General features: G+C 39.8%; 1 protein-coding gene across 3 annotated transcripts; it reads right to left on the bottom strand.

Annotated features, from left to right (window-relative positions):
* Nucleotides 1-496: 496 nt before the first annotated feature.
* Nucleotides 497-4408, bottom strand: LOC110813896 (putative RNA helicase SDE3). Of its 3 annotated transcripts, none has more exons than XM_022041172.2 (4): nt 4171-4408; nt 2535-3307; nt 2023-2244; nt 497-1660 (listed from the first exon to the last, which is right to left on the bottom strand). In XM_022041172.2, the coding sequence occupies exons 2-4, from the start codon at nt 3273-3275 to the stop codon at nt 716-718; spliced, it is 1908 nt and encodes a 635-aa protein (XP_021896864.2). In that variant the 5' UTR covers nt 3276-3307; nt 4171-4408; the 3' UTR covers nt 497-715. The 3 variants fall into 3 exon arrangements, with proteins under 3 accessions (XP_021896864.2, XP_088062848.1, XP_021896863.2); XM_088206722.1 differs by lacking the exon at nt 4171-4408 and adding an exon at nt 3791-4148 and having other exon boundaries at nt 2535-3304; XM_022041171.2 differs by lacking the exon at nt 4171-4408 and adding an exon at nt 3791-4147.
* Nucleotides 4409-12483: the final 8075 nt, after the last annotated feature.

The raw sequence follows: 12483 nt of genomic DNA, 5'->3' as shown, positions 1-12483 counted from the left end.
GGAAGTACAATTATTTCCTAATCTTTTAGATGTTATAAAAAATATTTCTGAAACAACAATTCCCCTACTTTTTATTATGTTACATATAAAGTCAGACATAGCATTTATATTTTTAGTAGAATCGAAAAATTGCTGCATCAAAATCTTCACTCTTGCAATTATCTGGTTCATCGTTGCCATGAAACACCTAGGTTCATCGTCTGCTTCTCTCTTCATTTTTCATATTTTAATATTTTCTAATCTTACAATATCACAAGCTTTGTCGTGAATTAGCCCAAGGAAAAACTTTTTGTGCTTGTCATTTATGTGTTCTTTTTTAGTTTAATGTTGAGGTAACATAAAACAAAAGTAGTTTGGAGGAAAAAATGTACATTTTCTACTTTATTTTCCTAATTTAAATAACATGAAAGAATTGATCAAGAAATTAGATTTTGATTTCTTTTCTATTTCCGGTGCATCTTCCAACTATTTTGGCTGTAAAAAATAGATTTAAAAATATCATAAAGGAATTTTGCGCTCTTATTTAGACTAGCCATCCCGGAAAGAAGTCTGCCACACAAACAACATTACCTTTAATTTTATAGTCCACAAGCATAACTAGTGAGGTACAAAAAGAAGAGAATAGAAGGCAAAATATACATGCAGCCAGCAAATAACATAGTTTGAATGTCGCAGCTGGTTGCCCTTCATGAGACAACAGAGCAATTCATAGATATTAAGGAGAAGGATTGTCCCTACTGTTTACCAGTCGAGAAATGAAGCTCGAATTGCGAGTCCTGTAGGGGTAGCTTGCACATAGTCTTTCGAAATATGATTCTTTCAATCCATTTCTTCGTGCAATTTCAGAGCGGACCCATTTTGAACAATTCCCAGGTGCACCAGTAACTATGACAGCAGTTCTTTCTGTGGCCAAATTAGCCAAGGCCACCATCACCTCTGGCTCAGTAGCTGATGAGGCATCCACCAAGAAGATATGACTGAAATGCCCAGCAGTAATTCCTTCGTGATGTAGCCGAAAGCTACTCACAAATGTTGAAAATATTATCCGGTACTTCCGGAATTCCTGGATGGAAGGACAAGTAAAACATTCCCCTTTGTAAAGACACGAGGGCAGGATGTCCAGAGGTACCCCATCGATCTCTCTGAATGCAGCATTGGCTCGAAACATGTCTGACTCAGGGATTTTCTTCTTCAAGCTACTCATTAGTTCATCACAAGTGTTATTTATAGGCGCACATACAAGTATATGATGCTTGGGATTCTGTTTGTAAAGTTGAAATATCACCTCTTGAACAACAATTCCTGTTCGTGAAAGCTTTGAATCTGTTACACACAGTGGGCCCTCTACAAGATAAGGTGGTGAACCCTGGAAGTCCAAAATCTGATGAACTGTGGACTTCTGATCAAGATCAAGTTTATAGTTGCATAGAATGTACGGAGCAGAACTAGCTATACGCTTATGGGAAACACTATCGGGGAAAATGAAGCTCTGAAATGAAGGATCTGATGCAGCTGCAATGGCCTGATGAGCCCTCTTTAGACAGACTCTGTTGAAAGAGAAGCTAATGTCATACTTGCATGTTGGATGGTGCTGAGAATGAAAATCATCTCCAAATTCAACTAATACTGTTGTGCTCCTCACGACACGATGTACCAAACCCTGATTAACATTCAAGAAAATGAGTAGATCTGTAGATCTCCAAAAGTTTCAAGATGCCATGATGAATATATAATGCTCAATTGCGATATTCGCTCCTGTCTAATATCCGCAAAAATGTAAAATGATTCAACAATCCGGCTTGACTAAGATTTACTCTAGTGCCAGTTAGGATTAAATGCAGATCGCTTAACTAAAACTTATTCTAGTACCAGTTAGGATCAAATGCATTAATGATGCTTTGTCACATTACTAACGATCAAATTATGAGCACTGAAATACTGAATCTGAAGTTCTTCAACCACAGTGTAACAAATTAATATTTTGTCCTAAAATTCAAATAGATTAAGTGTTAGGATGCTGACCCTAAATGGCTCAAGTTTCCTGCCTGAAGGTTGTGCAAAGACAAAATCCCTCGATAAGAGAAATGGTCGCCTTTCAGGGACTGAATCAACCTCAAACGCTACAAATATCTTTTTCTCCTTTTCCTTATTTTCAGATGTTTGTCGGTTCTTGCCTGACCTCTTATAGACTGATACTACTTCTAACTTCAATTTCACATTCTCCAACTGGAATTTGCACCATTTCTGTCCGGATAAAAGCATCAAATGTTAGGAACATAAGAAGAAAAAAACACATTTTCATAAGGTTATTAAAGAAGAAGGAAGAAATTATGTAATTAGTAAAATACTTGTACATGTGATAGTGTATATGTGTTGTTTATGGGTTTGTTAGATTGATTGACATTTCCAGTTAAAATGCCAGGCTAATGAACTCTACAAGCAAGTTTCATGAGCAATGATTGATTAATCACTAAAGATTCAGTTGAACTTATGGTCAATATCAATTTAGAGAAAGGTAGAGCTTTCACCCGTACCTCAATGTAGTAGTCTTCAGCATATAGCAGAGCAGAAAAATAATCACTGTATGTTGATGGAGACAATGGATGTTCCAGAACTCCAGGCACAATATCCTTCTTAATCAAGTCTATTATATTCTTAGGAATCATGTAAGTTGGCGATGCTCCAACCAAAATGTAGCTATCCTTGTTACTTGATTTAGATGAAGCACGAGATAGAGTTGGTTTCAACGACGGAAGGGGCTTAGTTGAAGGAGAAGGGAGCTCAGAATGAGATGGTGCTGATGGGTTCAAAAAAGACTTTGTGGGTTTAACATATGGCAAAGAAGAGGATGGAGTCTGTGATGAAGAATTAGGTGGCATAGACGACCGAGGTGAGTACGTGGTATATGAACTAGAAGTTGTTGAGCTCTGACGCACTTCATTAGTTCTTTCCACTGTGTTAAGACGTGAGGGGGAACTAGTCGTGCTTGGACCTAAAACTGACCTGCTCTGAACTAATCGACCTGGAGATGCGGCGGGTCTTGCCTTGCTACTTGTAAGGAGAGGAGATGAAATTGTGTTAGTAGAATGATAACTTTGTGTCCTTGACATTGACTCAGATTGCAACAAATGGTATCTAGAAGCAAAGCTATTCCCTGCAAAAGTCCCAAAAAAGCGAGACGCCCTGGGAGGATCTCTCCAATCATCATTGTCACCATGATGCTGATCTTCTTCACAACAAAGAATACATTTCAGGATTTCTAGAAACACAGACATTATATCCTTTTCCTATCAACCTGCGATTACTTCTGCACAATAGAGCAACAAAAATCTCCACCGGATCAGTCACGTAGTATTGTTTGTAAACAACTAAAAGCTTCATGCATTTGATCCATAAATATGATTATGAAAATAGATGCCTTTGCTCAGGTTTCATTAAAAAACAACATGACACCGTGTTTAGCACAAATAAAATTTTAGAAAAGAATGTGGAGTTCATCTGCAAATTATCAAGTTTATTTGCTCCAAACATAAGCTTAATTCATAAAACTCATTTGATACATAAACACATATATGCAAAAGATTTTCACAGGATACGGAGCTTGATGCTCTATTTCATAGAAAAGGAAATTGCATGCAAGTAACAATTTCTCGATATCAACTGTAATATCAGAGAGCACATAATATAAAATTGACATTACAGTTTTTGTGTGACTAAAAAAGAGGAAGGTCTGATATCCATAGAAGACGGAATTTCCGTAGAGAAGATAACGGTAGCAGAAGAATCTAACCTTTTCCCAGCTACCAAACAAAGGAGATGACCTTGCAGTGTAGATGAAGAAGACGACCAGGAAAGAGAGGCGCATAGCAAATCAATGAAGAAAAAATAAAAAGAAAACTAGTAAGCATCAGTATGATAGAAGAAAAAGATGGAAACGAAGGCAGATTCGGGGAAGAACTGTAAGTCAACTGTGGGAGTCTGCAACCTTGAATCCACTTTCGGGAAGAAGGGAAAGCAGAAATCTATATCTCACAGTGAATCAGAATTTTGAAGAAGAAAAAGGAGAGCTCTGTATGATTTTTAAAGCGGGTCCCATGGACGACTAAGAAGACTTTTGAGAGATATACAGGAAATATAATTAATATATTATCATCTTGTGAATTAAGATACCATTTTGATCATTGAGTGAATCCGAAACACTATATCCGAAGTAATATACGCTTAATACTGAGGATCTAATATGGAGATATTGTGGAAGCATCGACTAGCAATCTCATCTGTGACTGCCATTGAAATTGGATAATTGACTTGGGAATCACCAACTCCATGGCAACCAAACTCCAAAACATTTGAGGATGGGCTTGACATACTGGTATTAAAAGGCTCATCTTGGACGTTGATACCCTCCATTTCAAAGACCTTCTTTGACCTCAAATAAATGAAATGGCATGAAGGTCAACTTTTCTTTTCTACATTTTTATTTTCTTCGAGGGGATTTAAGCATGGGGGTGAGTCTTGTCTACCCTTTCCTTGCCAGTTAATTAATTAAGAACGAATCATCTCCCTTCATTTCTTCATCACCATAAAAATCTTCCTCTACACTGTGCCGCTTTCTTTTCTTTAAGGGGAAAGTACGTGCCATGGGATATTTGTAGCAGCCCCGTAAATTTAAAATGGAAATTATATTATAAATATCAAATGCGGAAGTGAAGTCAGAATTTGAATAACATCCCTTACACTAAAACCAAAAAAACGTGCTCACAAAATATAAAGGATTAAACTACCTAAAGTAGAAACTTGAAAGTAAAAAAAAAAACTACGAATGTGACTAGGGAGTCTTTAGGCGTCCCCTTCGTCGTCCTCCTGCGGAACCGGCTCAGGAACGATGTCCTCTTGATCTGAAATGATTAAATAAGGAATGAGTTACACTATCCCAGTAAAAACATCACGATATCTCACCGTCACGGAGGTAAAGGTGGGTAGAAAACACAAAAATACCAATGGAGCATAATTTACAACAAAACCTTTTTATTAATAATAAAACATTTACCATCCACTTACCTCGTTGGAATTTATAAAATAATATACGAAAGCAATAACATTATCATAATCTTGGAATCATATAAACAGTAAAACATAACACTTATCACGCCTTTTGTAATTCAATCATTATACAACATATCTTTTCCTCATTTACCAGCCCACTAGTATCCATGGGGATCCATAGGGGTCCCGCTACCCGTTAATCCTTAACACTTGAAATCCATTCCAGGGCCGTCCCCATACCCCGTCCGGTATGGGCGCCAAACCATAGACCTCATTACCCCGTCCGGTATGAGGGTGAAACGGGCCGTCCCCATACCCCGTCCGGTATGGGCGCCAAAACACATAAGATCTCCATACCCCGTCCGGTATGGGAGACCACAATCCCGGTAGGGTTCCCTACGGACTCGGTCCGTCCACCATCTCCCAGGATATCTAGTCAGGCTGACCACATTATACCATTACCCATTTACATAATTTTTCATTCTCTTTTTCCTCAGTCAGCATCATTAATCCACATACAAGCAAGCAAACAGTAATTTATGCTAAACAGACAACATACAGTATCAATATCCCGGTCATTTAATCCATAATCAATAAAACAGCAAAATATGCACACGAAACTATAAAATGAAAACATCGAACCTCATGCTGCATTTAAAACTGTAAAATAGGCCAAATAACAGTTAACCGACAAATACACTAAACTTGGGCTCCATTAGCGACCTTGAGCAATTTCACACATTCGTTGATTCATGAAATACCGTTTTATCATTTATTGAACTTTAAAACCGTGATAGGAAATAAGGTGAGGGGTCCTTACACGTTTCGGGGTCCGAACACGGCTTCACAGTGCGCTTGCAGGCTGTCCCTAATTTTCCCTGAATTTTTCCCGGGGAACTGAAACGTGTTCCAAAAAATCCCAAATTAGGCCCAAGGCCCCTTTCGGCCAATATCGCAACTTCGGCACGGCGGCTCCGCCGTGCTCCGGTGACGGCGTCGCCGCTTGCGGCAGTGGTTTGCCTCGGGTTGGCCGTTTTCGGCCACGCTCGCATTGGTTCCTGCGATAAAACAACCCTACGGCCCTTGGGGGGCCGAAAATTTACGGAAAACCAAAGCTTACCGGCAGCGGTGCTCACGGGTGCGGCGGCTCTCTGATGAAGTTCGTGTTTTGGTGATTCGGCTCCGATCAACCTATAGAGAAAAGAGTGGTGATCACGGTAATATAAAAATTGCATTAAACGGAGGCCGGGAAGGGCCTCATCGGAGGCAAAAATCGAGAAGGGGTGCGGCGGCGCCGCTGGCTTTCGGCCGTGTTTTTCGGCCGTTTGGTCAGGATTTTGGCTCCGATTTGGCCACTGGGGAAATCATCGTGGAAAAACGAGTCGGGGGTATGAAATTTACCTCGATCGGCGGTCGAAAATCCCTCCGGTGCGGCGGCGGGTGGCGGCGGCCGGCTTCTGGTTCGTCTTCTCCGGCGAGGGCAGGCGGCAAGGGTTTGGGGTCTGGTGTGGGGGTCTTATTTATACCATTTTGCCTTTTGATCTCAGCCGTCCATTTTGATTAAATCTGGGCTGTCCGTTTTTGATTAAATCTGGGCCATCCGTGCGATTAAATCTGGGCCGTCCGTGCGCGCGATTGATCTGGGCCGTCCGATCGTGCGCACGCGGATCGCCAACGTGACCCGTCCCCGGTCGACATAGTTTTGCCACGTGGCAGGTCCTGGTTGGCCAGGACCGCTGACTGGGTCTGCTGACGTGGCACGCGCGTTTTTTTTTTTTTTTTCTTCTTCTTCAATTTCCCCGGGCGCTACAATATTTGTTTAAATGAACTTCATTGTTGTTTGTTGATATACTCATTCAGATGCTTTTTATGTTGCTTCTTTGTTAAGGATTTTTGATATCAAAAGAGGAAGAGGAAGAAGAAGAAATTTTTGTTTTCCTTTCGGACCGGTCTGAACCGGTCCAAATAAAAAGAAAATACGATGTTATTTGAAGTTGGATTCAATTAATATGTTAATAAATTTAATAATGATTCTAAGTTAGAAAATAATTAAATTAAAATTTTAATTTAACTAAAAAAAACTAATTTGAATACAAATAAGTTATAGGATTCGGGCTTCCTAGTTCTTAGGATTTGGTACCAAACGGCACCGTTTGAACAGGCAGGGATTGTATTTTGCTGCTTTATTCGTCTCTGTAAAACAACCGAACAGGGCAACTCCGGTGATGAAAGGGGAGAGCTCAGAGGAAGCCTCCAGTAAACGGGCCTTCGGCTATGGTTCTTGAAATCTTCGGGGGAAAAAGTATTTTGTTGCAACCGAATAAGGAACAACGAGGGGCTTCGGATTCAGGAATCCGCTTCTGGAACCGAGAGCGAGGAAGCCTCTGGAATGCACGAGAAATGGAACGAACTGGAAAAAGGAAGAACCTCAGAATAAAGGGGGATTGAGAAGAACGTACGGTGACAAGAACAAACACAGGCTTCTGCTGGAGTATCTGCGGAGCGTCTGGAGGAGGTCCAGAAAGGCAAACCGAGAAGCATCTTGAAGCAGTGACAACGGCAAATGAGGCAGGTTACAAAGGCTTGGAGCACGGCAAGAAGGAAGCCGAGATTTGATATGCGGAAGCTACAGTGAGAAGAAAGAAACAGAGGAGAGATAGTTATAGAGGGGTAAACCAGTGAAGAAGGCCATAAATCACAACAAGGAAATCGATGACAGACTGAATTCCCCTTTGAGAACAGTATATTCGGCCCCCTTTACTTTTGTGGAGTTTAATTGTGCATCCGAACGTATAATATATGTATGTACATATATGTACATACATACATATAATTTTCCATTTTACGGTGTACCTGCTGAAAAACAAGGAAGTTGATGTTTCTGAGATATCCTTGCTAATTTTGATTCAAATATGTTTTTCCCTTCTTGCTTTCTTGATGTTGGATAAGAAATCTATGAAAATCTTTTTGTTGTAGAGTTGAATGGGCAGAGGGAAAGAATTCTTATTTGTCACACTTGTATGGCTTAAAATTTTGGGTTTATAACGGTTACTGATTTCACATTTTCATGTTAATTGGATGGATGTCTTCCAATGCTCTGCGATTGATGAAAGTTTAGTTCCAGTACTTGTATCCACTGCTTGGGATTTAATTCTGTCCAACTTTCAATTTATGAACTTTGAGAATACGCTCGGGCAAAAGGGTTATATTTTACAGGTGTTTGTTACTCAGAACTACTTTAGTTTGATTTTTATTTATCAGAGTTCTACTACTAAGTTTTTGGATTATGTTCCTATTCAATGTTCATCCTTCAATCATTATTCCTGTTAGTTTTTTTTTTTCCTTGTGTTTTGCTTGATTTGATTTGGTGCTTATGGTTCAAGGAATGAATCTGTTAGGTTCCAGTCAGAACCAAGAAGAATAGGAAATGAATTTGCTTCTATTTAGAGCTAAAATTACCACAGAATATTGCTGTAAAAAATCATCTACTTTATTCATAATCTGGGGAGCTTAAATAGAAAAAAATTACAACTAACGTTTCCTGTTATCCAGGAGCATAGCAGGTAGTGGTGGAAAGATAGTGATTCTAACATAAATAAGAGATAACAAAAAATCAGAAAAGAAGATGCTAACTTGACCGCTTCTTGCAGAGTTGCGGCGTGTTTAATTTCCCATGTTTTCTATGTTGGCGATGTCGAAATATCTGGGATTCTTCACTGGTGTTCTTAGAGATCTTCTTATCCTATCAGTGCCCCCCTCTTTTAGTGGAACCTTGTCCTCAAGGTTCAGAGGAACGGACTTTTCTTGTAATTCGAGGTTGTTTTCCTAGGTGGCCTTCTCTAGAGGCAGATGTTTCCATTTTACCAGACTTCCTTCAACAATTTAGATCCTCTTTTGATCCATCTGGAATCCAAAATAGTTTCTGGTTGCAGCAAGATGTCACCCTCTTTGTTGCTGGCAGGCAGGTCTTCAATGGGGGAAATTAAATCACCAGCCTTCTTTTTTAACATTGAAACGTGAAACACTGAGTGAATACGAGAGCCGTTGGGTAGTTGTAATTTGTAAGCAATTGTGCCGATGCGTTGGAGGATCTTATACAGACTATAGAAGCGGCATGCTAACTTTTGGAAAGCTCTCTTGAAAGTTGTTTGTTGTCAATATAGCTGAAGTTTAAGAAATACCCAATCGCCTACCTGAAATTCAAGGTCTCTTTGTTTGGCATTAACAGTTTGCTGCATTCTATGGTTTGCTGTTTGCAAGTTTGCTTTAAGTTGTCAAAGAAGGGCATCTCTGGTATGTAGCTACTGGTCTACCTCGTCAACAAAAGTGGAGCCATCTTGATAACGAGGAATGGTTGGCGGTGGCCGTCCATATAAAGCTTGGAAGGGTGTCATCTTAATTGTCGCATGGTAGCCTGTGTTATACTAAAATTCTGCCCATAACAGGAGAGAGCTCCATTTGTGGGGTTGTTGATGGCAAAGACAGCAGAGATATTGCTCAAGACTTCGATTCACAACTTCGGATTGGTCATTTGTCTACGGGTGATAGAAGGAGCTGAGCTGAGTGCCGGACATCTTAAAAAAATCTTGCCAGAAGCGGCTAATGAAGACTGGGTCTCTGTCACTAACTATTGATCTGGGCATTCCATGTAACTTTACTACATATTCCACAAACTTTTCAGCGACTATTTTAGCTGTAAATGGATGAGCCAAGGCAATAAAGTGGGAATGTTTAAGTAGTCAATCACAACAAAAATTGAATTTTTTCTATTAGAGGAGGGTAAGCCTTCTAAAGTCCATAGAAATATCATCCCATACCTGGCATGGAATGGGCAGTGGCTATAGGAGACTTACAGGGGAGAGTGTGTCGGCTTTGACCCGTTGGCTTATATCACATGCTACTACATATTCTTTGACATCTTGATACATGGCTGGCCAAAAAAAATATTGTGCTAAACGTTTATAAGTTCGCTGAATACCTGAATGGCTGCCGGTGGGCGAAGAGTGGAATTCTTGTAGTAGTTATTGTGAAATATCAGATTTTGGAGGCACCACAATGCGAGTTTTGAAGTAGATTAACCCATTTTTCCAAGAAAAAGGGGCCCCTGGTTTCTCAGTAGCTATCTTGGTTACCGTCTGCATGTGAAGATGGTGAGCTTAAGCTTCTTTGATGGTGTCCCACAGGTTGTTTTTAGGGAAGGAAATGACCTGTAAGGTTGGACTGCCTGCTTTTCGGGAGAGGGTGTCGACGGTTGAATTTTCTTTGCCGAGTCTATAGAGAACCTCGTAATTGTAATCAAATAATTTTGAAAGCTATTTTTGCTGTTTTGGAGTGGTGATTTGTTGGTCAAGCAAATGTCTCAAACTTTTCTGATCAGTATGAATAAAGAATTTTCTGCCCATTAAATATGGGTTCCAGTTTGATGGTAACTACAATGGCAAACATTTCCTTAGCATATGTTGACCGCACTTGCTTGTTTACTCCGAGTGCACGGCTCATATAGGCTACGGGTTGTCCCTGCTGATTGAGAACAACACATCTCCCCTCACTGGAAGCATATGGTTTTATTACAAAGGGTTCTTCAAAATTTGGCAGAGCTAAAGTGGGGGTTGTAACGACCCCGGAAATATTCAAAGAAAATAAAAGATAATTAAAGTGCAGAGCGTAATAAATGTTCAACGTTTATATTTTTTAAACAAATAACTTAAAGTACTAAATAGTGTTACGGAGTTCACTATTTTGAAAGAAACACAAGAATAAGAAAATAAACGAGAAATAAAGAAATCTAGCATTTACTCGCAATTCTCCTGCGGATTGAACTCTGGAACTTGGTCCTCTTGATCTGAAATGGTTAAATAAGGGATGAGCTACACTAACCCAATAAGGATATCACACTATATCACCGACATAGAAGTGGTATAAAATCAAAACATTAATAGAACACTTAATTTAAATAAATTCGTTTATCTTAAATAAATTCGTTTATCATAAATAAAATAATTTATTGTTCACTTACCGTAATGGGATTCATAACAACAATCTATGGAGACAATTAATATCATACAGATCATAGTTTCATGTAAAATCAGTAACATAACATACATATCACAAGTTTATATACCTCGTCAATAAACCAAACAATAACTGTCATTTTTTTCACCAGTCTACTAGTATCTATGGGGATTCATAGGGATGTCCTCACTACACGCGAACCCTCTCCTTTAACAATCTCAATTACGGGCTGTTCCCATAGCCCGTCCGGTATGAGCAACAAATTATTAAATCTCGATACCCCGTCCGGTATGAGGGTAAAGCGGACTGTCCCCATACCCCGTCCGGTATGAGTGTCAAATTATAATGTTTTCATACCCCGTCCGGTATGAGACAACGTTCACGGTAGGGTTCTCTATATACCCGGTCCGTTCACCATCTCTCAGGATATCTAGTAAGGCTGCCGTCTTCATCTATTCATTTTTCCACACAACTTTCCCGTTTTCCGTTAGTTTTCATTTTCCAAATCAATTATAATCACATAAGCGCATAAACATGCATCAGGAAATACAATCATATCTCAATTTTTCAACCAAACGGTGGTCACGTAAGGCAACAATACATGCACTCAAACCATAAAATTGATAAATCAGATACTATCATACTTTTCAACTGTAAAATAAGTCAAAAGAAATCAATTTCTGGTTCTAACTCCATTAGCAAGCCGTAATTAATTATGCACATTTACTAAATTCGCACAAAATACTATATTATTATTTATTTAAACTTCAGTTCTATGATAGGGAATAGAGTGAGAGATTTTTACTCAATTTGATGACCGAAAAACTAAACTGTTCGGCTGCACCTACGGACGATTTCTGGGTTCTCTAAATTTTTCTTCGAGAATTAAAACGCGCTAATGGTACTTACAAATGTCCCAAACAAACCCAAAATCAGTCCCAGTGCCCACTTGGCTAATTTCAGAATTTTGGCACGGCAGCTCCGCTGTGCTTCGGCGAAGGTGCCGCCGCTCCGATGGCAATCCGTCTCGGATCGGCTATTTTCGGCTGATTTTGTATCGATCCCTGCAAGAAAACACGTTAAAGGGTCTCGGTTGGCCCAAAAAATATAAAAAACCGAAACTCACCAGCGACGGGGCTCTCCGGTGCGACAGTTCCTCCGACTCACCTTGCGGTCGGATGTTTTGCTCCAGTCAACCTGTAAAGAAGGACACGGTGATCACAACGGTGGAAAAACTACACAGAACGGGAATCGGGAAGGGCCTCATCGGAGGCATTTTGTGAAATTTCCTACGACAGCAGCGCCAGGCTTCGCCGGCATTTTCCGACCAATTAACCGGTTCTTTTGCTCCGATTTTGCCATAAATGTGCTTAAAATTGAATTTCGAGCGAAAAGAAAAATTTTTACCTTTTTTTGGCGGTCAGA

Source organism: Carica papaya, chromosome 6 (genome assembly GCF_054855325.1).
Source record: "Carica papaya isolate Zhongbai chromosome 6, ASM5485532v1, whole genome shotgun sequence".
Lineage (NCBI taxonomy): Eukaryota > Viridiplantae > Streptophyta > Magnoliopsida > Brassicales > Caricaceae > Carica > Carica papaya.
This window is presented reverse-complemented; position numbering and strand designations above follow the sequence as displayed.